The sequence below is a fragment of the Vombatus ursinus genome, unplaced genomic scaffold (assembly GCF_900497805.2).
Source record: "Vombatus ursinus unplaced genomic scaffold, bare-nosed wombat genome assembly UNPS02015255.1, whole genome shotgun sequence".
NCBI classification, from domain to species: domain Eukaryota; kingdom Metazoa; phylum Chordata; class Mammalia; order Diprotodontia; family Vombatidae; genus Vombatus; species Vombatus ursinus.
In genome coordinates this window covers 8,473,756-8,493,399 of record NW_020955033.1, presented here as the reverse complement: position 1 = coordinate 8,493,399, position 19,644 = coordinate 8,473,756, and the positions used below count along the sequence as shown (strand labels likewise).

The 19,644-nt window shown below is 42.7% G+C and overlaps 2 protein-coding genes across 5 annotated transcripts in view; one reads left to right on the top strand and one right to left on the bottom strand.

Moving 5' to 3' along the window:
* LOC114031900 (DNA repair-scaffolding protein-like) overlaps positions 1-3,559 on the top strand; it is a 556,996-nt gene extending 553,437 nt beyond the window's left edge. For all 4 annotated transcript variants that reach the window (XM_027847097.1, XM_027847098.1, XM_027847099.1 and 1 more), the window contains one exon: positions 1,517-3,559. In XM_027847097.1, the coding sequence (XP_027702898.1) occupies positions 1,517-1,648 (132 nt within the window). In that variant the 3' untranslated portion in view covers positions 1,649-3,559. The remainder of the gene's footprint in view (positions 1-1,516) is intronic.
* An 83-nt stretch (positions 3,560-3,642) lies between these two features.
* Positions 3,643-5,295, bottom strand: LOC114031901 (CCAAT/enhancer-binding protein delta-like). Its single transcript, XM_027847101.1, has one exon. It carries the CDS (start codon positions 5,221-5,223, stop codon positions 4,168-4,170), a length of 1,056 nt encoding a protein of 351 aa, XP_027702902.1. The 5' UTR covers positions 5,224-5,295; the 3' UTR covers positions 3,643-4,167.
* Positions 5,296-19,644: the final 14,349 nt, after the last annotated feature.

Sequence of the window (19,644 nt, the reverse complement as noted above, 5' to 3'; positions counted from 1 at the left end):
TCTTCCTGACCATAGTTCTTACCCCCTCATCTCATGAATCAGGTAACAGGATTTTCGCTCCTGCCCCCTCTCCTGAGGACTTTGGGAGTTGGGGACTGTGAAGGTGACTGTACTTTGTTGATCATGCCATCTATGTAGTGATAATGGGGCTTCAGTAGCCTGCCTTGAATGGAGGCTTGTTCTGTACAGAGGTCAGACAGCCCGGATCGACGCTGCCCTCGGCACAACTACGGTCATTGTTGCAATTAAAGGCCATATGGACCACCTGGCTCAGGTTCTCCCACATCGGTAACAGGACCAAACTCTAGATGAATTGTAATAATAATAGGTCACATTTATATAGTACCCACTATGTGCCAAATACTGCACTAAGTGCTTTACACACACTATCTCATTCAATCCTCACAACTTTGGAAGTAGGTACTACTATTATTCCCATTTTACAGGTGAGGAAACTGAGGCAAACAGAGGTTAAAGTGTCTTGCCCAAGGTTTTCCTAACTACAGACCTGGCACTGTGAGACTGGTCATCCACACCATCTAATACGATCTCTAAAGGTGACACCATGACACAAGGCTGCTGCATTCCAAAATCCCGATCTTAAAAGATTTAGGGTCTTACCGTTATCCTTGACATGCTTCTGGACTCATTCTGGACTCTGTTTTGAGCCACCTACATTTCTAGCATGGAGCTAGAAAAAGGATGGCTTACTCTAGCAAAGTAGAACAGAAGAAATGCTATCAAGCCAAGGGGAAATTGAGGCATTTCATCAGGAAATACTTTGACAGTAAGTACTATTAGTTTGAGGAAGTCTCCTAAAGGAAGGGGAGGACAAATTGCCAGTGTATTTATCACACTACTAATGGTATGCCTTTCTGTACTGTCAGGAGATGCCTAAAAGAGCCTTTCCTCCTTTTTGTATTTTCTGTGATTCCTCATCTAAGGGCAGTCCGTAAGATACTTAACCCAACATTACTATCAACAATAGAACCAAAAGGAAAGTGTTGGTTTTGTTTCCTTTTTTTTTTTTTTTAAACAAAAATATAATTCAGTTAGAGAAATGGGTCTAGAGTAGGGGTGGGGAACCTTCGGCCTCGAGGCCATATGTTGCCCTTAGGGCCACACTTGAGGACCTAGAGGGCCACGTGTGGCCTTGGGCTGCAAGTTCCCCAACCCTGCTCTAGAGTCAGGAAGATTGAGTTCAAATGTGACCTCATACACTTACTATGTGACCTGGGCAAGTCATACTCTGTTTGCTTCAGTTTCTTTGTTTCAAGGACCAAATGAAATATTTTTAAAGCACTGGATCTGGCACACAGTAGGTGCTATATATGTGTTTATAAAGTTTACTTAGTTACTTCATTTACCATAAATCTTTCTATTTTAACTTGTGAATTTTTTTCTTCCATTTGAGTGGCAGAAGGTCAGTTATCATACAGAGGACCTCAAGCTGTGTCTGCCTCTTTGAGAGCAAAATATACAGGCCTGATCCTATTATGTACTTTTATCACTACAGACTTATGAAGTGAAGAGTGTGCTGGGAAAGAAGGTGGGGCCATTAAATTGTTTCGTCCAGACCATAACCAACCACCCGACAAGCTGCATGGGATTGGAGGAAATTGAACTTCTACAAGCCGGAAGAAACTAAGATGATGACTGCCGGTTGCCATAGTATCAATGAACTTTGCAGTGTGGTTACAAAGTTGTTTTGTAGTTACTTGTTAACTAAAGACCAAGAGGATTTATATTAATTACAAACAGGATCTTGAAATGTCACTTATTTTCAATTTCTCTGGGAACACGTTTGGAAAATGAGTCATTAATTATCAAAATACACTTTTTTCTACACAATCATTAATTGTGTCATCATCATCATCTACAGTCGTAGCAATATATTGGTGGAGTTTAAATATTGCACTAAAAGCTGAAGTTTCTAAATGGATTTTGATGTTTTAAACATGGAAGGAAAATTAAAATTTTTAAATGTCATAGTTGGAACAACCTTTTACTGGGATTCTAAGGATTTTTTTCACCTTGTAGTGCTTGATTTAACATTATCTCCTGTAGGTGCATGCACTTCTACAATAAATATCCAAAGTTCAGTAACTTTGTTATTTTTAGGAAACATACTGAGAAACTGTGGCAAAGGTGAAGCTGTTTCCCATAAATTGTAGATAGTTAACCAGTATGCTATCATATATCTACTGTATTATAATGGAAGTGTTAGATAAGAAGTTTTACAACCAAATCATACTGTGAAATATGGACCCAGAACAAAGATTAGGTAGATTTAAATACCTCTGTGAGATTCTAAATCTCCCCAACTACTGAGAATCCCTTTTACCTAAATGGAAGATAAGAATATGGTTATCTTGCTCTTCTTTTGTGGGCAGTGATTTAAATTGAATGTGGAGCCATGAACTATTCTTTGCACCCTAAAAAGATTTTTTGTATTGCTTGCTTTCCAACAATGTGACCAGAAACATCACATTACTAATTTGGGAGAATTTATCTATTTTACCTTTGGAAAAGTCAATGCAACAGCTAGGCCCAAAGTGTCCTTTTCAGGTTTGGATGTATTAGGCCAAGAAAAGGTAGAATTACTGTTTCCTCCCACCCCACCCCCCTTTTTACCTTCTGCCTTCTTTCTTTAAAGAAACTGGTTGGCCTTTTTTCATCCTTTTTAAATTTCACCCAGGCCTTAAAGATCCCTAAATGTAGTCAGGTTTTCTGCTAGAATAAACTAGACACCAGAACATGCTTTTAATCACCTGAAGGTGATTACTACATATTTTATACTTTTAAGTTAATTTGCAGTTTTTTCAGAAAACCTGAGGCAACGTAAACAAAGATGGGCAGATGAAATCTACCAATAATTAAAAATTATCTTGGCCAATAACCTCCTTCCTACCAGCACTGGAACAGCTAAGTAACTGTAGGGTCACCTAATTCGATTCTCACCTCCCTTCTAAGCCCTTCCCTGGCTCGATTTTTTATTAAAATACGAAAACTGTGTTTTGTGGCCAGTAATCCTCCCCCCACTCCCACAAACACACCCAGAAGCCGAGGGGAGATGAGCTTGGTTTATCTAAAAAGGGGTTGGTCACTCACTCCGAATAGATTAAGTAACTTCTGGGAAAAAAAAGAAATATCGTCACAGAATTAAGCTAGTTCATGGGTAGACTGCCACCCTGCAAAGTATTTTTCTCGGTCTGTTAAAAACAAATATTCCAGGGTACATTTGAATATAAATTTATAGTGACACATGGCTTATTTTCGGTATGTAATTAAAATAAAAAGTTTTCCAATACTCTTAAAAGTGTCGATGGGTATAGACTTGGGGGATTTGAAATACCAACTATAGATTCCCCTTCTTGCTAATAATAATACTCTAATTTCAACCGCCAGAGCAAGGAAGTTTGAACTACTGAGCCTTCCTGGTGTTGACTCACTCATACAAGCCACGGGGGAATGAACTTTTACACCATGGAGTCACGTGAGCTACCTGCATGTTGGTGCAAGCAAGTTTCTCAGTAGTATGTCCCAGCCTCTCCCTAGCTGCTGCCAAAGGTGTGGGTCCACCTGTGGCCTTTCCCTACGAGCCTTTTCTTACAAGGTCACTGTGAATACAAGAAGCAGGAATGATTTAAAATGCTTTTTTTTATTCTTAGAAATACTGTAAAAATTAATATAAAAAGTTGAGCATGCTCAGGCTTTTCCTCTTACCTACAATACAAAGGTTGGTTTTTTTTAATCTTTTTTTTTTTACAAATGTACCATAGCTGCATCAACAGAAGTAAGATGTAGAAAAAAAAAACAACAAAACGAAAGCTACCATTACAAAAATAATTTAAGGAAAACATTTTATAGCTTCTCTTGCAGTTTGGTTGTGTGTTAATCCAGAATGTAGCTTCATCCAGCTACTGCGTTCAAAAGAAACAAAACCACCAACAATTTCACGTTTCTTGCTGCATGCCACAGAACAGGCTGCGAAAACACGTAGGGTTCTGCTACAAGGTGATCTTTGGAGTCTCTGAGGTATTGATAGTTTGACTAATCGTCTCTGTCCCTCTTCCCACCCGCTCCTCTTCCCCGAGCCGCCCCCCCCACCCCGGCCCCGTTCCCTGTCGCCCTCGACAGCTCCCGACACCCCCACTTCGGTCCCAGTTACCGACAGTCAATGCCCGAGGAGGCGGTGCCGGCTTGGAGAAAGGACGAACTGGGCAGCTGTTTAAAAAACTGTCTCAGGCTCGATAAGTCCCTGGTCAGCTGCTCGATCTTCTTGTGCAGTTTCTCGTTCTCGGAGGAGAGCTCCACCAGCTTCTGCTGCATCTCCTGGTTGCGCTTTTTGGCCTTGTCCCGGCTCTTGCGCACCGCGCTGTTGTTGCGCTCCCGCCGCTGCCGGTACTCGGGGCTGAACCGGTCCAGAGACTTCTTGCCGCCGCCGCCGCCGCTGCCGCTCTTCTCCTTGCCCAGATGTGGCGGCGGCGGCGCTGGCGCCGCAGGGGAGCGGCCGCTGGAACAGCTGGAGCTGGAGCTGCAGCCCGACGGCTCCGGGGAGGTGGGCGGGGTGGGCTGGCCGGCCGCCGATAGGTTCATGATGGTCTGCGCGCAGGTGGCTATCTGCGAGGGCAGCAGGGACGACGACATGTCGCTGTCGCTCCAGTCGGGCTCCTGCTTCAGGGCGCTCGGCGGGGACGCGCTGGTGCCCGCGCCCAAGAGGCTGGCCATGGCGCTGGCGAAGTCCTTGTGCGCCGGGGGGTGGGAGTGCGCGGGGTGCCCGGGCAGGTACTCGTAGTCCCCGGCGCTGGCGTGGCTGCCCGCCCCGCCGCCCCCGCGCTCGGGCTTGTGATTGCTGTTGAAGAGGTCGGCGAAGAGCTCGTCGTGGCACAGCTCCAGGTTGGGCACGGAGGACATGGAGTCTATGTAGGAGCTGAAGTCGATGGCGCTCTCGTCGTCGTACATGGCCGGTGCGGCCGCGCTCAGCTCCGCCAGGTTAGCACCGCCCCCGCCGCCGCCGCCTCCCGCTCCTCCTCCCCCGCTGCCGCTGCCGCTGCCGCCGTGCTCCTCGCAGCCGCTCAGGGGGCCCCGGCCTGGCTTGCAGGAGGCTCCGAGCCCACCGGGGCCACCGCCGCCTTTATTGGTCTCGTAGAAGTTGGCCGGTTCCATGGACCAGTTCCTGTAACATGCCGGGCTGTCGAGGCTGTAGAGCGCGGTGCTCATGGAGCCGGGCGGGCACCTGCGAGCCCCGCGCTGCGCGCGCCTGAAGGACGGGAGTCCGCACCTGGGGCTGCTGGAGCTGCGGGGCTGGGGCTGGGACAGGCACCCGGGGCCGGCACCCGCTGCGCACCGGGCGCGGGACTCTGGGACTGGCCGCTCGCTCGCTCACTCGTTCGCTCACTCGCTGGCCCCGGGACTCCCTGGCTCACTCCCTCATCCCCCACCGGCTTCCTTGGTTTTTTCCCCCTTGCTTCCCACGGCCCAGATGCTTGTCAGACTCTCAACGGGTCGGTGCAGCCCAAACCAGTCCCTTTTCTACCCCCGGGGTTGTGACGTAAGGCCCCGCCCCCGGGTCGGCGCCCGGTGTTATCCGAACCCTGGGAGAGCTGGTGCGGGGGCGGGCGAGCGGGAAGGGGCGGGATCGGCGGGGACGGGCTGCCCCAGCCCCCTCTGGCTCCGGACTGGGCCGGCCGCCCGAGGGGGTACGCTGGGCTGCCCGGGAAGCGAGCGCCTTCGGAGCTGCGTGCGGGGCTGCGGGCGCCAGCCCACCTCGGAACCTCGGGGGCCACGTGGGAGCAGGGAGCCGTGGGGCAGAGGAGGCCGGAGCTGCGCGCTCTGCCTCCTCCTGCTGTCCTCCTTTCCTTCCCGCCCTCCCCCACCCCCTTCGGGATACGGCCCGGGCCTGGCTGCTGGGAAGGACCCTCCCTCTGCCAGTTTTTCAACGTGCAGGACTCAGTGTTCTCATCCCCTCCTTCCTGTTTATGGGGCTTTGAACCACCTCATTCCTCAGGTGAATGGAGGGGAAGCCAAACCACTGGAATGGTCCGAGGGCCCCGGTGCTCCCTCTTCCTGGGAGAGCCAGGTCACTGGGCCATTTAGATAAGGGGTGAAGGGGTAGTGGCCATTTTTCCACGTGATTCCCTCCCAGGAGGTAAGGGACTAGAGGATGAAGTGACAGACAGCCCCCAGGAATTAGCGCACGTCCTAGGGGGAGGGAAAAGTGAGAAAGAGTGCGCTGGCACCGACTCATTCGCTGCCTAATGAGGCTTTAAATGCAAGCAAATGTTTCTACTGTGCGTAAGGTTACAAAGACACAGATAACAAAATAGTCTCTTGAGGCAAGAAATTGAGTTTTGTTATTTGTGTATCTATGCACGTTACATTTGACCCATAAGCCAGCGTCTCTTCGTGCCTCGTACGGCTGATGATATAACGAAAGGCTTCGTGCAGTTTAGACGGGGCACACACTTGAAGCATGTACACGGACTCTCCCCTTGCGCCCCCACCCCCAGCTTCAATGAGGACGGGAAGCTGTTAATATTTTTCAGTCACAGCATTATCGCCGCTGCCGATCACGTTTCCAGAATCATGCAGACCCTGCTGGAGCCTGAATTCCCTGACCAGAATGTGTTTAAATTTGTAAACAATCTCTTCACATCCGGTCTCCTGTTGCATGCCGCAGCTGGTGCGCAAAAGCCCTCTGACATTGCCTGCCATCTACATCGCTATCAGAGAAACTTACTCCCCTTTGCTTAACTATGCTTCAGTCTAAATGACACACTCAGGTTGGAATCATTATCAACCGAGGAGAGGAAACTGGGCAAGTCCAAGAGTCACAGCCACTACCAGTTAGTTTTCGGGGGTGGGGGGAGAGGAGACAATGGTGGAGGCTGCTGTGACACATACACACACTTCTGTCAGCTAGACAACAGCAGTAACCGCCCATCTTTGTCAGCCAGCTGGGAGAGAAAAGACAGATGTCATGGCAGGGGGAGGGAGGAAGGGAGAGGAGCTTCCTAAGGTTCAGCCAAGATGTTTGCAGATAGTAAGATGAGCAGGGGCCATTCCACCGCTCCATGCTCTCACTAAAGCAATGGCTTCTGCGAAGTTTTAAAGCTTACTGCAAATAGGTGTTTGTGACTTTTTTTTAATTTTGAAGTCTCTTCAACATACCTCATATTTGCCTTAGCAAAGTTTAGCAGAAATATTTCAGGAAGTTCTGGGCAAGGGGAAACGTGCTTAGTCGCGTCATTTAATTAAGCAAGAGAATATTCTAACCATTTTCCCACTTAGGTGTCCTGACATCTGGAGAGTAGTCTCAAAGTGCACACCCGAAATGTTTCAGCAGGGGTACAAGCTTAGGTCCTTTCAACCACACTTGCGCTGTTTCCAAGATGACAGTCACAAACCTTGTTATGTCTCAGGTTATTATACATGTAAATCAATGCACCCCATATGCAAATTCTCTTCAGCACAATGCAAGCTTCTATTTGCTTTAAACTCTTGACCAAGACAGTTGAACCATGAAAATGAGCTCATCTTGCCATCAGCCACCCCCCTCCACTTGGCTGCCTGGTTGTTCCTTATGTGTATCTCTCCACCTCCACAAGCATGGGGCCTTGCTTCAGGAAGTGGAGGCCATGTAGTTCTGTGTGTCCCAATAACCACAAAAGTGCTATTATAACTAATAGGCTCGCATAAATTAAATAGAAAGGCTTACAAAAATTATGGCTTTAGAAAGTTCTATGTTTCTCAGCTGTTCTTATGTCTACTTCTTGGCAGAAAGAACATCCATTTTTGCATGTTAATGAACATGTTTCTGGGCATGAGGCTACTGAAGAGTGCCACCTTGTGGTTTGGTCTTGCATCAGCCTTATTAAGGCCTTTTAATTCCCCACCTCCAATTATTCTAGTAAGACATTCTTTTGAATTGATAGCATCTTTTAGTACAGATCTTGAAAATGTTTGTCATGATTACCTATTATCCAGTATCTTCACTTTCACAGCTCACTCATTCTGCAGCTGTCATGCAAACCTGTACCCCCCTGACATTCAGACCAAATAACAAACCCTTCAAAAACTAAAGTAGTTTTAAACACTCAGTTTCTCAGGATAATTCAGTTTACAATTTATTACATGCATACTATGTACAAGGCTAGGCAGCTAGGTGGCACAATGGATGGAGTGCTAAGCCTGAAGTCAGGAGGACCTGAGTTCAAATGTGGCCTCAGATACCAGCTGTGTGACCTTTGGCAAGTCACTTAACCCTATTTGCCTCAGTTTCCTCATCTGTAAAGTGACCTAGAGAAGGAAATGGCAAACCACTCTAGTATTTTTGCCAAGAAAACCCCAAATGGGGTCATGACAAGTAAGATACACTAATTGACAAAAAATGTACAAAGCATGCTAGACATGAAGGAGCACAGAAATGAATAAAAAAGGGGTCTCTGTCCCCACAGAGCTTACGGTTTAGTTGAGTAGATTTGTCATAGGTCAAGGATCTGTGATTTCTTTCATGTGGAATTTCACTTAGCAGATAAATATTAGAGAGCTAACAACTTCAGAGAGTCTACATGATTTGTCCATAGGCACACAGCCAGTAAGGGATGGAGGTAGGATTTGAACCTGGGTCTTCCTCCAAGTCCAGCACACCATGCTGCCTCTATTTGGGCAGATGATATACATAAAAATGATAACTATAATACAATTTAGAATACAAATTCGCAAGCAGGTTACTGTGAAAATCATAGATGAAACATGGAGATGTTTTTTGGACATGACCAATGTGGAATTTTGCTCTGCTTGACTATGCATATTTATTCAAGGGTTTTGTTTTTCCTTTCTTTTGTTAATTGAAAAAAATATTTAAAAGGAAAGAATCAGTGAGAGAGAGAGATAATGAACTTCTGGTTTGGTGTACTAGGGTAGGTTTTATGAAGGAGGCTATACCTAAACTAGACCTTAGGACATAGTTAGAATTTCAATAAGCAGAAATGGTGGGGACGACATTCTAGACACCCAGCAGTGGGAAAGAAAAGGCAAAGAATCATGAATAGGATGTGTATCGTATAATTTGTCTTAAGTTTAGTATATATAAATATAAAGTAGTGTGAAATCAAGCTGGTGAGGTAATCCATGATCCCATCAATATGGGAGTTCCCTCCAATGATGAGGATCACAACCTATCCATGGAAGCTAATAATGTGTGTCTCTTGTCTACATCCTTCCATAAGTTCACCAGAAGTGCCAGAGGCCTTCTTCTCTTCCTGTTAACGTCATGAGGGTATCAGTGGAACACTCTGGCTGTCCATCTGTCTTCCCTCACTATCACCACATGGCCAGCCTACCTTCTCTTCCTTTCATACAGTTCTTTGATTATATCTTTTATTCCTGCTCTTTTTTGGAGTTCCTTACTGGTTAGATGTTATAGCCTACTCACATCCACCCTGTGCTTCCCCATTTCCCTCTGTGGGATATTCATTTTTTATTATTCAGATATAATTGTATTCCATGTTTTGATGCCATATAGCAGCACCAATAAAATGGACCTTTGCTTTCATGGGAACTCAGAATCAGTTTAGTAATTTCCTGAAACAATCCAGCTTGCTCTTCTCCTCATGTTTAACCACAACTCATCCTTCTGATATTGTCCATCCCAGGTAGGTATCCTGATATATGAGTTCTCTAGAATGTTCATCCAAATGCAGGTTGAAATCTGGACAATAGACATTTTCAACCATCTGATCTTTCCTGTGTGGTTGAAGAGGCCAAACTCCTTTGATTACAGGTATCTTCCAGGAGGCTCTGAAGTAATTAGTATAATGACATCTAAAAACAAGAATACCTGGAGAACCTCACAGGCAAGATCCACCGGGAATCCCTCTTGAACATGGAATCTTGGCTGAATATTCTCCATCATAGTGCTTACACCTTTGTTGAGTATACCTATTTTATACCTCACCTAATGTTTATAATCAAAGGATTATTAAACAGTATTATAAATCACATTTGTGTATATTTGTGTTTATATTGTCTTTCCCATTAGATTGTGAGTTCCTTGAGGGCAAGAAATGTTTTTGCCTTTCTTTGTATCCTCAGTACTTAGCACAGTGCCTGGCACATAAAGAGCATTTAATAAATGCTTATTGATCTGTTGACTTCAAGATATCTTCAATGATTTTTAGGTACGTATGAGAGATATCTTTTTGTTTGTTTGTTTGTATGTTTGTTTTTTAGGCATTTGGGGTTAAGTGACTTGCCCAGGGTCACACAGCTAGTAAGTGTCAAGTGTTTGGTCTGAGGTGGGATTTGAACTCAGGCACTCCTGACTTTAGGGCCGGTGCTCTATCCATTGTGCCACCTAGCTGCCCCTGAGAGATATCTTTTTGAAAAAGAGCCTGTAAGTCAATGTTTTGTTCTATGGAATCAAACAGGTTTTTTTCATATTCAACAAATAATAAGCACAGTGACATCTTATATTCTCTACATCTTTCAGTCAATTGAACAATAGTAAAGATATGGCTCTTTGTTGAGTATTGCTTGGGAAAACCTGCTTTATTCTTTCCTCTACCTTCATCCTGTATGATCTAGATTCATGTGTAGATGATTCCTATAAAAAATTTTCATAGATGGGAGAATAGGCATGTGAATCAGTAGTTATTGACTACTGATCTCTCAGTTGACTTTTTTCAGAATTAAGATCAGAGATTTTCTCCCCATGCCTTTGATGTCTTCCTTGTCAGATACCTTGTGTATCAGTCCCTTGATACGCTGACAGTTGTATTGCATTCAGTACAGATCTTCTTCATATACATTTGGTCTAATCCAGCTGCTCTTCTAATCTTTGTTATCAGAAATGACCCAACTAACCACCTCCCAGTATCTGTGGCCTCCACAGTTCTCTCTAGTGCAAGCCTGCCACTGGACCAAGATTCCCCTCCCCAAAACTTCCTGCCCTATCAGTGTCTTCTCCAATACAGGCTAACACTACTACCTCCTGACAGGAGTCCCATACTTTCTTCTCCTAACTGCTGTGAAGCATCACAACATCACTATTTGCCACATGGTTGGACCGTAAGGAGGGACTTTGAACAGTCCCTTCACATCTCTCCTTTAAAAGACCTTTCTCCACCAACTGACACTCTGCTTAGTACTCACTCCTCCATGAGAACATTGCTCCCTTCTCTATCCTTTCCAGTACTGGTTGCATTTTTACTGATATCATCCCACTCATTGGTTGTGATGGGGTAGTTGGAATGTTCCTCTTTTTACCACCATCATTCAGAATCATGAATTGCTGACTTCTTTCCACTGAAGTTCACAATATCTAAGTATATCATCCACCTCAGATGTGTTGGCCATATCTATTGACACCTATGACATTCTTCTTTCCTCAGTAAATTCACTGCCTTGCTTACAGTCTTTCTCTCCATCTCAATATTTGTCCTCATATTTGTGTTTGTTCAGTCATTCAGTATTGTCCAACTCTTTGTAACCCTGTGGACTATACTGTCCATGGGGTTTTCTTGACAAAGATATTGGAATGGTTTACCATTTCCTCTTCCAGTGGATTTCATATTAGAAGATTTCAACATACACATTCACTTTTCCTCAAAAACTCTTAACTTCTCAGTTCCTGGGGCAGCTAGGTGGCACAGTAAATAGAGCTCAGGAGGACCTGAGTTCAAATCCAGCCTCAGACACTTAACACTTACTAGCTGTGTGACCCTGGGCAAGTCACGTAACCCTAGTCGCCTCACCAAAAAGCAAATAAATAAATAAACTTCTCAGTTCCCCAGTCTACTCAATTCCCATGATCTACTCCTCCAGCCCACCTTATCTATACACAGAGATGTTCATACTTTTAGTCTTGCCATCACCCATAAGAGTTCTACTTCTATGTTCATGAACTCTGAAATTCATTATCTAATCATAATCTTTTATCATTCTATTTTTCCCTCTGTCTTATGGCCCCTACCACTGTTCTTCATTCTCATTATGACCTCCGTTCCCTCTACCCCTCAGTTCTTTCTCAGGCCATCATTCCTGCACTATATACTTTCCTTACTTCTCTATCCTAATCCCTTGGTGAACAAAGTCAACACTGCACTATCATTTATCCTTGAATCCCTTGTTCTTTGACCAATCATGCCTTGTCAAACCCAAAACCTAGATAATTTTTACTATCTGCCTTCTTTGCTCCTATTTGCATATCCATGGATGGAGCTGGAGGAAATCATGAAACTTTGCTGAATGAGTTCCTAATAAATTTATGTTATCAAATCTCAACTGAGCTCACATTTCAGCAAAACATCCATTCTATTCCTCAGTAATCAATTCCTATCATGTTCTCCACAACAGGTGTTTCAAACTTTCTTATGTTTCCTCAAGACTCCCATGGCACTAATTATCTTGACCCTCTCGGTTGAAAACCTCGTCTCATACTTCACTGAGAAAATAGACTATTTGTCATGAGCTCCCTCTTCTCCCCTTCTTTTTACCTCAAAATCCCTTGACATCATCCCCACCCTTAGTTCTTTTTCTAGTCTCCGATGGTGTGGCCCTTTGTCATTGCCAGGTCCAACCCCTTTATAAATACCCTTGATTCAATATCCTCCCATTTTCTGTAGCAGACTGTCCCACCTCAATGCTCACCCTCCCTATGTGATGTTTCCTTTCCTGTTACCTTCAAGATATTCAAGTCTCCCTCATCATAAAAAAAAAAAACCTTCCCCTCTCTACGTGTTATTATCATGTATCTCCTCTTTCTTTCTCACTGTTTTCTTCTGAGAAACCTTTAGGGAAGAGTAAAAGGATTGCCTTGCTGCAGTGAGGATCCAGTTGATATTTGATAACAAAAATTTATAGTGTATCCAATCAATTTGATTGGATAGCTTCCTTTACCTCTATTTAGAAGCATGTGAGTAATGATGATCAAAGGACAAGGGTGGTGGGAGCAACCTAGGCTTAAGATTTGGAAAAGCAGAAGACTGCCTTCACTTGTCCCAAGAAAGATTAAGCATGAGAATGACCACTCTTATCCCAGGCAGGGTGTTACATTACCTGGCAAAGACAATGAGCCAGGGATCTGTAAAAGAAAATCACTTGCTAGAGAATACTGTTGACCTCTCAAAACAACTTTGTTGTAGCCCATATGATTTTGCTATGCTGAGATGCACAGAAGGCATTCTGAAATCTCTTTCTGGGAAATTTTCTATTGCAAAATTGAAATTTCAAGAATGTTTAAATATCCAAAAAAATTTGTTTGGAGAGAATCATTTCTTAGTTGGAGAAATTAAGGAATATTTGGCAGATTTAATAAGTGGCCATAAAAAGACTGAAAAGTAAGGCTGAATAAAGAGTTCCAAGTCATGGAAAAAAGAAGATTTGGAAAAGCAGAGTCAACTATATGGCAAGGAGGCAAGGGAGTTGAGAGTAGAACAGAGTGCAGAGTTGAACAGATTAACTATAGAGTTGAATGGAAATGGAGGAAAGTTGCTAGAGCAGGAGAAATGCCTTGAAAAAATGACTTCTAGGTCATCATGAAGATGACAACTAGATTTAGAAGGGATAAGGCATAGGGGGCGATGGAGCCTCACGTTATGGAAGTGAAATTGCTGTGATCGATGTCAACATCTAAACTATTACCATCCCTGTGTGTGACTGAGATAGAGTAGCAGAGTAGGTCTTGGTATTTGAAGAGATTGGAAAAAATTGGGATGTCAAGGTGGTTGAGGGAGCATGAATATCTATGTTGGACTTCCCTAGTATAAAGGGGGGAGTTGGGAAAAGAAAGAAGACAGTGATCCAGCTACTGAACTTTTTGGGAAAGGTGAGAAAATAACCTGGGTTCTAGTAGACAGTGACCACCGTAGTCTTGTTTGGTGATAAATTTCAAAGGTGGAGAGATTGCCTAGTGATGTCAGTAAAGGGAGAGTGTGAAAGTGGCAGTAGAGAACAAGGAATAGTTTGATTCTTCCACCGTGATTTCTGTGATGGAGAGGATGGCTAAGGATGCACTGTCACCTGGGGGAAACTGAGTCTCTATGAGTGCTAAAAGATAGAAAGAAAGCAAAAGGTATAGGTCCAAAATGGAATGTACTTTGTAATTTGATGAAGAGCAGAGCCACAACAATGAATTTTTGCGTGTAGAACAAGCAACTCCAGTGCAGCCTCAGTTGGTGGTGAGGAGGATGTAAGACAATCCCACATGCAGGAAAGACATATCCTAGGATACCAGTGGGAGGTTGCTGGTGGGGAGGCTGCCATACTTGGGAGAGAAGGGCAGGGTGAATGAGGAGCTGCCTCCAGCCCACCATCTGGTAGCTATTTTAGTTAAGTATTCCTGCCAACTAGGTGCTGAGATTTATTGTTTCTAAACTGCTAGGGGGCTGAAGATGCTTTTAGTGTCCTCTAAATTCAATGCCCTGGGCAAAGTCCTGGTCATCTCATCCTACTTATGGTTCTGGTGAAGGCCTATGATAATGAGATCACATATGTTTGGACAATTGAAGTATTTTCTGATTCTGTTGTTCTTAATCCTTTTTCCTTGGTAGATAGTAATTTTGGCAGCTATGTGGAACAGTGGATAGATCACCAGGTCTGGAATCAGGAAGATCTGAGTTCAAATCCAACCTCAGACACTTACTAGCTATGTGACCCTGGGCAAATCCTGTAACCCTATTTGCCTCAGTTTCCTTATCTGTAGAATGAGCTGCAGAAGGAAATGCCAAACCACTCCTGTATCTTTGCCAAGAAAACCCCAAATGGGTCACGAAGAGTCAAATACGACTGAACAACAATAGCAACAAATCTTGAAGTTTTAACCTCTCCTCGTCATTCTGTATTTATTTGTCTATAGCTCATATATACTTATCTATGAGGATGTATTCACCCAATGCAGTGTCTGGCACATGGTAGATACTTAATAAACATTTGTTGATTGATTCACTGACCTTGCATTTGTTCATGAAAAGCAGCACGATATAGCTCAGAGTCAGGAGACCTGGGTTGAAATCCTGCCTCAGATCCTGGCTCTGTGATCACAGGCCAATCTCTTAATCGCTGAGTCTCTCTTCTTATCTATGTAATGAGAATACTAATATCTGCACAGCCTAGCTCATGGAATTGTTCGGAAGAAAGGACTTTATAAGCCTCAGTGTCACATCAAGACAAATTATTGTTATTGATTCACAATGTCATATGATGCCACATCCATATAACTAAATGAATTTTAGCAGACTCTGAAAAAAATATATAAACCGTAGTTTAAAGCAAGTGTTTGATCTGACTGGCCAATCTTATCTACAACAGAGTTGCTAACATTCTTAGTAATGAAAACCAAAATGTCAGGCAGCTTTTCTCCTTGGCCTGACGTAATGAGGATTATTTACTGCACTTCCACCCCCTACTGAGTTCATGTCCCATTCAGATGTGCTCTTTGGACTTGCTAGTCACCTGACAAATTAATGCCCAGCCTGTATTCAGGGAGTTGGTCTGAAGAAATGTTTTATTGGAACCATAATTCCTGACCTAAATCACTTTACTCTGTCACCAGTAGACCTTGTCCTGTGTCAGGAGTGCCCCAAGATATAGGTGACACGTAAGCATCAAAGGTCTTTAAAACTTGATCTTAATGTGTATTATATTCTGCACGCCTGTCATCTGTGGCTCCACTTTAGTTGCCAAAAGAGAGAAATTATTTTTTTCCCAAACATTTTACTGGTCCTATACCTGATTAGAAGAGTCTCAGGGTCATAGTATATTAGATTTAGAACTCGAAAAGAAACCCCTCATTTTTTATATTTGACTCAGGCAAAACTGGAATTGGAACCAAAATCTGCTAGAATACAAATTCAAGGCTCTTTCCATTGCACTATCCTGACCATTTTCTCTACAGGGACAAAATGTTCTCTGGTAGGTGCTAAAAAGAGTGGCCCGGGACTATGCAAAGAGGATAAATACAGTATCTCTGAAGAGCTAGCATCAATCTGTTTTGTTTGTCAATCCTGACATGTCTTACTGGACTTTGTAGTGAACTGCAGAGCATGTTCTGACTAAGTTTTAAGCTGGACAACCAACTAAGAAGGGTCATATCCCATCCTACTGCCAACTGTGGCTATTTTGCCACCTTACCTGCCTGTGTCTTCCTACCTGGATAAAGATGACCTCTAGACCATTCTTCCAGAAATCATGCCCCCAGGTCCCTGGGACTGAGCTAAACTCATTCATGAGTGAGTTCAAACCCACCTAGCTTACTGTATTGAGTCAGCACCAGACCAGAGCATGCTTCACATCCCATCCAGCTATTTACCTTGCCATTTATACTAACACTCTCCATTTTCCACCTCCTGCTTTGCATACATTAATCAAATCTATATTAACCATTACTTCTGGAAAGGTAACATTGATTGATCACCCTTATGGACTATATTCACCATCCTGTAACTTCTCAAACCAAAACTCCCTTCCTGGGCTACCATTTTCCTGAATGTATTGTTACCATAAGTTCCTGGAGAAGAGGTTCTATTACACTTTTGTATTTGTCATCACAGTGCTTACTAAATGCTTTTTCATTTGTTCAAAGGTGCCTCATTATGAATAATTATAACAGGAAGAGATTTAAGTCCTACTTGTGGTATGCTGGTAAATGTTTAACAACCACTTCTCCTGGAGGGAAATTTATATATGACACTTTTTTGGGGGGTGGGGAGGCAATTCAAGGTTAAGTGACTTGCCCAGGGTCACACAAGCTAGTAAGTGTCTGAGGTCAGATTTGAACTTAGGTCTTCCTAATTCCATGGCCAGTGCTCTATCCATTGTACCACTTAGCTGCCCCACCATATGATACGCTTTTAAGTTTAATCTGCATTTTTCACAATTTTTCTATCACTTTCACAAGTCTAGACAATCAACAAAACAATAAATCAAGCCTAGTTTTGTAGTGTTTGCTAATTTTCAAGGTATAAAGGCTCACTTTGAAAATTTAACTGTTGGCTTTCAGGCAAGAAGGTATGGTTCTAGCACACTCTTGAACCCAGCACTTTTGTTGATGGTGGCTACTTATAGACAGGCTAGTTTCTAACAGACCCAAAAGGGGTAAATGACTTGGATTTGAATCTAGGACCTCTGCCTCAAACCCAGTGGCCTTTGCACTGTACCCAGCTATAGAGCTGATACTCTGAACAGCTGCTTTGAATTCATGATCCAAATCCTTTTTACTGTAACATGGACTTCTTGGTTTGCTAAGTCTTCCTTAATTTATGACTATTTCTTTTTTAAAAAATCATTTTAATTATCCAATTTCCCATCATTGCCTTTGATTTTTTTCGTAATTAAGACAGATACACTCAGGTCCTTTAAAACTCTTCTGCTTTCTATTATTTTTAGTGCTCTGAGTGTTTGAAAATTTTTTTAAAAAATTCTTTCCCTATTAATTTAGTCTCTTTTTATTTGGTTAGCAGCTTTTCCCCTGTGTTTTAAATAACAATTTAAAAATCAAAATAATTTTGTGGTTTGCTGCTTTGTGAGGAAGTCTCTAGTGAATATTGTTATTTTGTGGTTATAAAATTAATATTATGATAATCCTATAAATCAATTAATAATAAAATCTTGCTAAGAGAATGATGAATAGAATATCTGTAAAATGAGAAAACTTGGGCAAAAGTCCACACTGGCTGGCTAAGTTGCTAAGTATAATCCTTCTGGGGCAGGGTTGAGTTTTTTTTGTTTGTTTGTTTTCATCTGTACAGAAGTAGTTCTTGAGGCTTTTAGAACCTTAGAACTTAGAGTGGAAGGACTTTAAAAGATCAACTTACCTTGAAAAAAGTGGGTCAGGAATGGTAGTGTTAATAAGCATTCTAGACCTCTACTTGGTCTGCCCAGGGGAACTTTTCCAGTATTCTGTCAAGATGGTTTAATCTGGGACTTTTCTTGGCCATATGCTAAAGGTTACAGGTTTGTATCTAGTCTAGAGGTACAGGAAGTAATCCTATGACACACTCACATTTGTAATTTTAAGCAAGATTCATACCTAGGAATGGGAGAGAGACCTTCAGTTGGGAAGTTGATCAGGACCCAAGTGTACCAACTCTAGGCCACGCAGGCCTTGCCAAACGGGAGGTGTTCAATGTTGGGAAACAACTTAGAGAAGACTGTTAGACCCTCGCCTGTCCTGGGGGAATAGCTGGATCTTGTGTTGAGAATATGAGCACTTCATTACATGGCCATACTTACTATCTTTATGGCAGTCCTATGGGGGAATTTTCCAGAAGGAGACTGAGAACTCAGATGTGGCAAATGGCAAGCATACGGCCAGCACTATCTCCCACAAATCTTTAATAGGATTAAAGCTCAGAGTCTCAGCTTAGTTTGGCATCCTGTGAATGGATTATTGCTATACTCCACTACTTTTGAAAGATCAATGAGAATTACAGTGAACATTGCTAACTCTAGTTGTGTGTGTGTGTGTGTTCAGATGTGTCATTTAATCTTTGGTAGGAACTCCTTGGTGAGGAAAACCCTTCACCTGATACAAATTTTACCTTCAATTTATAGTCAGAGTTGCCTGGGGCATTGTGAGGTTAAATGATTTATGCACAGCCAATACATATCAGAGGTGAGACTTGAATTCAGGTCTTCCTGACTCCAGGACTGGTTTTCTACCTATTCCTCCATATTGCCTCCTTTGACTCTACTTTTAAGAAAACTTTCTAGACTATCATACAAAATAATAATTTTTACTCAAATTTTGTCATTTTTGTGTAAAGCTGGCAACACTTATTTAATTTAGAAGGGAATACCTCTTTTTGGTTTATTTTTTAAAATGTATTTCAATTAACTAAAATCTACCTTGTCACCTTTCTCCTTTCCCCTTCCTAATTGAAAAAGAAAGAAAAACAAAACCCTGTTTACAAATATATACAGTTAAGCAAAAGAAATTACCTCATAGGCTATGTCCCAGAAAATATATTTCATTCTGCACTTTGAGTTCATACCTGTTTATTAAGAGATGGGTAGTATGTTTTATCATGAATCCTCTGGAACTTTGGTTGGTCTTGCATCTTAATTCTTTAAAGTTGTTTATCTTCACAAAATTGTTGTTATTATATAAATTGCTCTTCTGGCTCTGCTTACTTCACTCTCTATCAGTTCATATAAGTCTCCCAAAGTTTCTCTGAAAACCCTGTCTTCATCATTCTTACAGCACAGTTTTGCATCACATTCCTCTAACATAATTTATCCAGCCATTCCCCAATTAATAGGCATCTCCTCAGTTTTCAGTTCTTTAACATTACAAAAATAGCTGCTATAAATATTTTTGTTATAAGGATTTTTGCTATAAATATCCTTAGTTTGAGTTTGTTTTACTTAGGACATTGCTCCCTTAATCTACCCTCCCTTTTATTCCTTTTACCCTTCTCCCCTTTCCTTCCTGATTCCTTATTGAATGAAATGTAATTCAGTACCCAATGAGTGTGTGTTTTTCCCTCCTTTGACCAGTTCAGATTAGAGTAAGGTGCTAATATTGCCTACTCTCCTCACCCCTTTCTCCTTCTACTTGCACACCCTGATTATATGAGATAATTTTCCCCATCTTTCTTCTCTCTTTTTCTCTTTCCATTGTTCTTTTAAGATCAATAACCT

Bases quoted from the DNA above. Each gene is read 5' to 3' on its own strand.
- LOC114031901 (XM_027847101.1), bottom strand. From the start codon at position 5,223: ATGAGCACCGCGCTCTACAGCCTCGACAGCCCGGCATGTTACAGGAAC.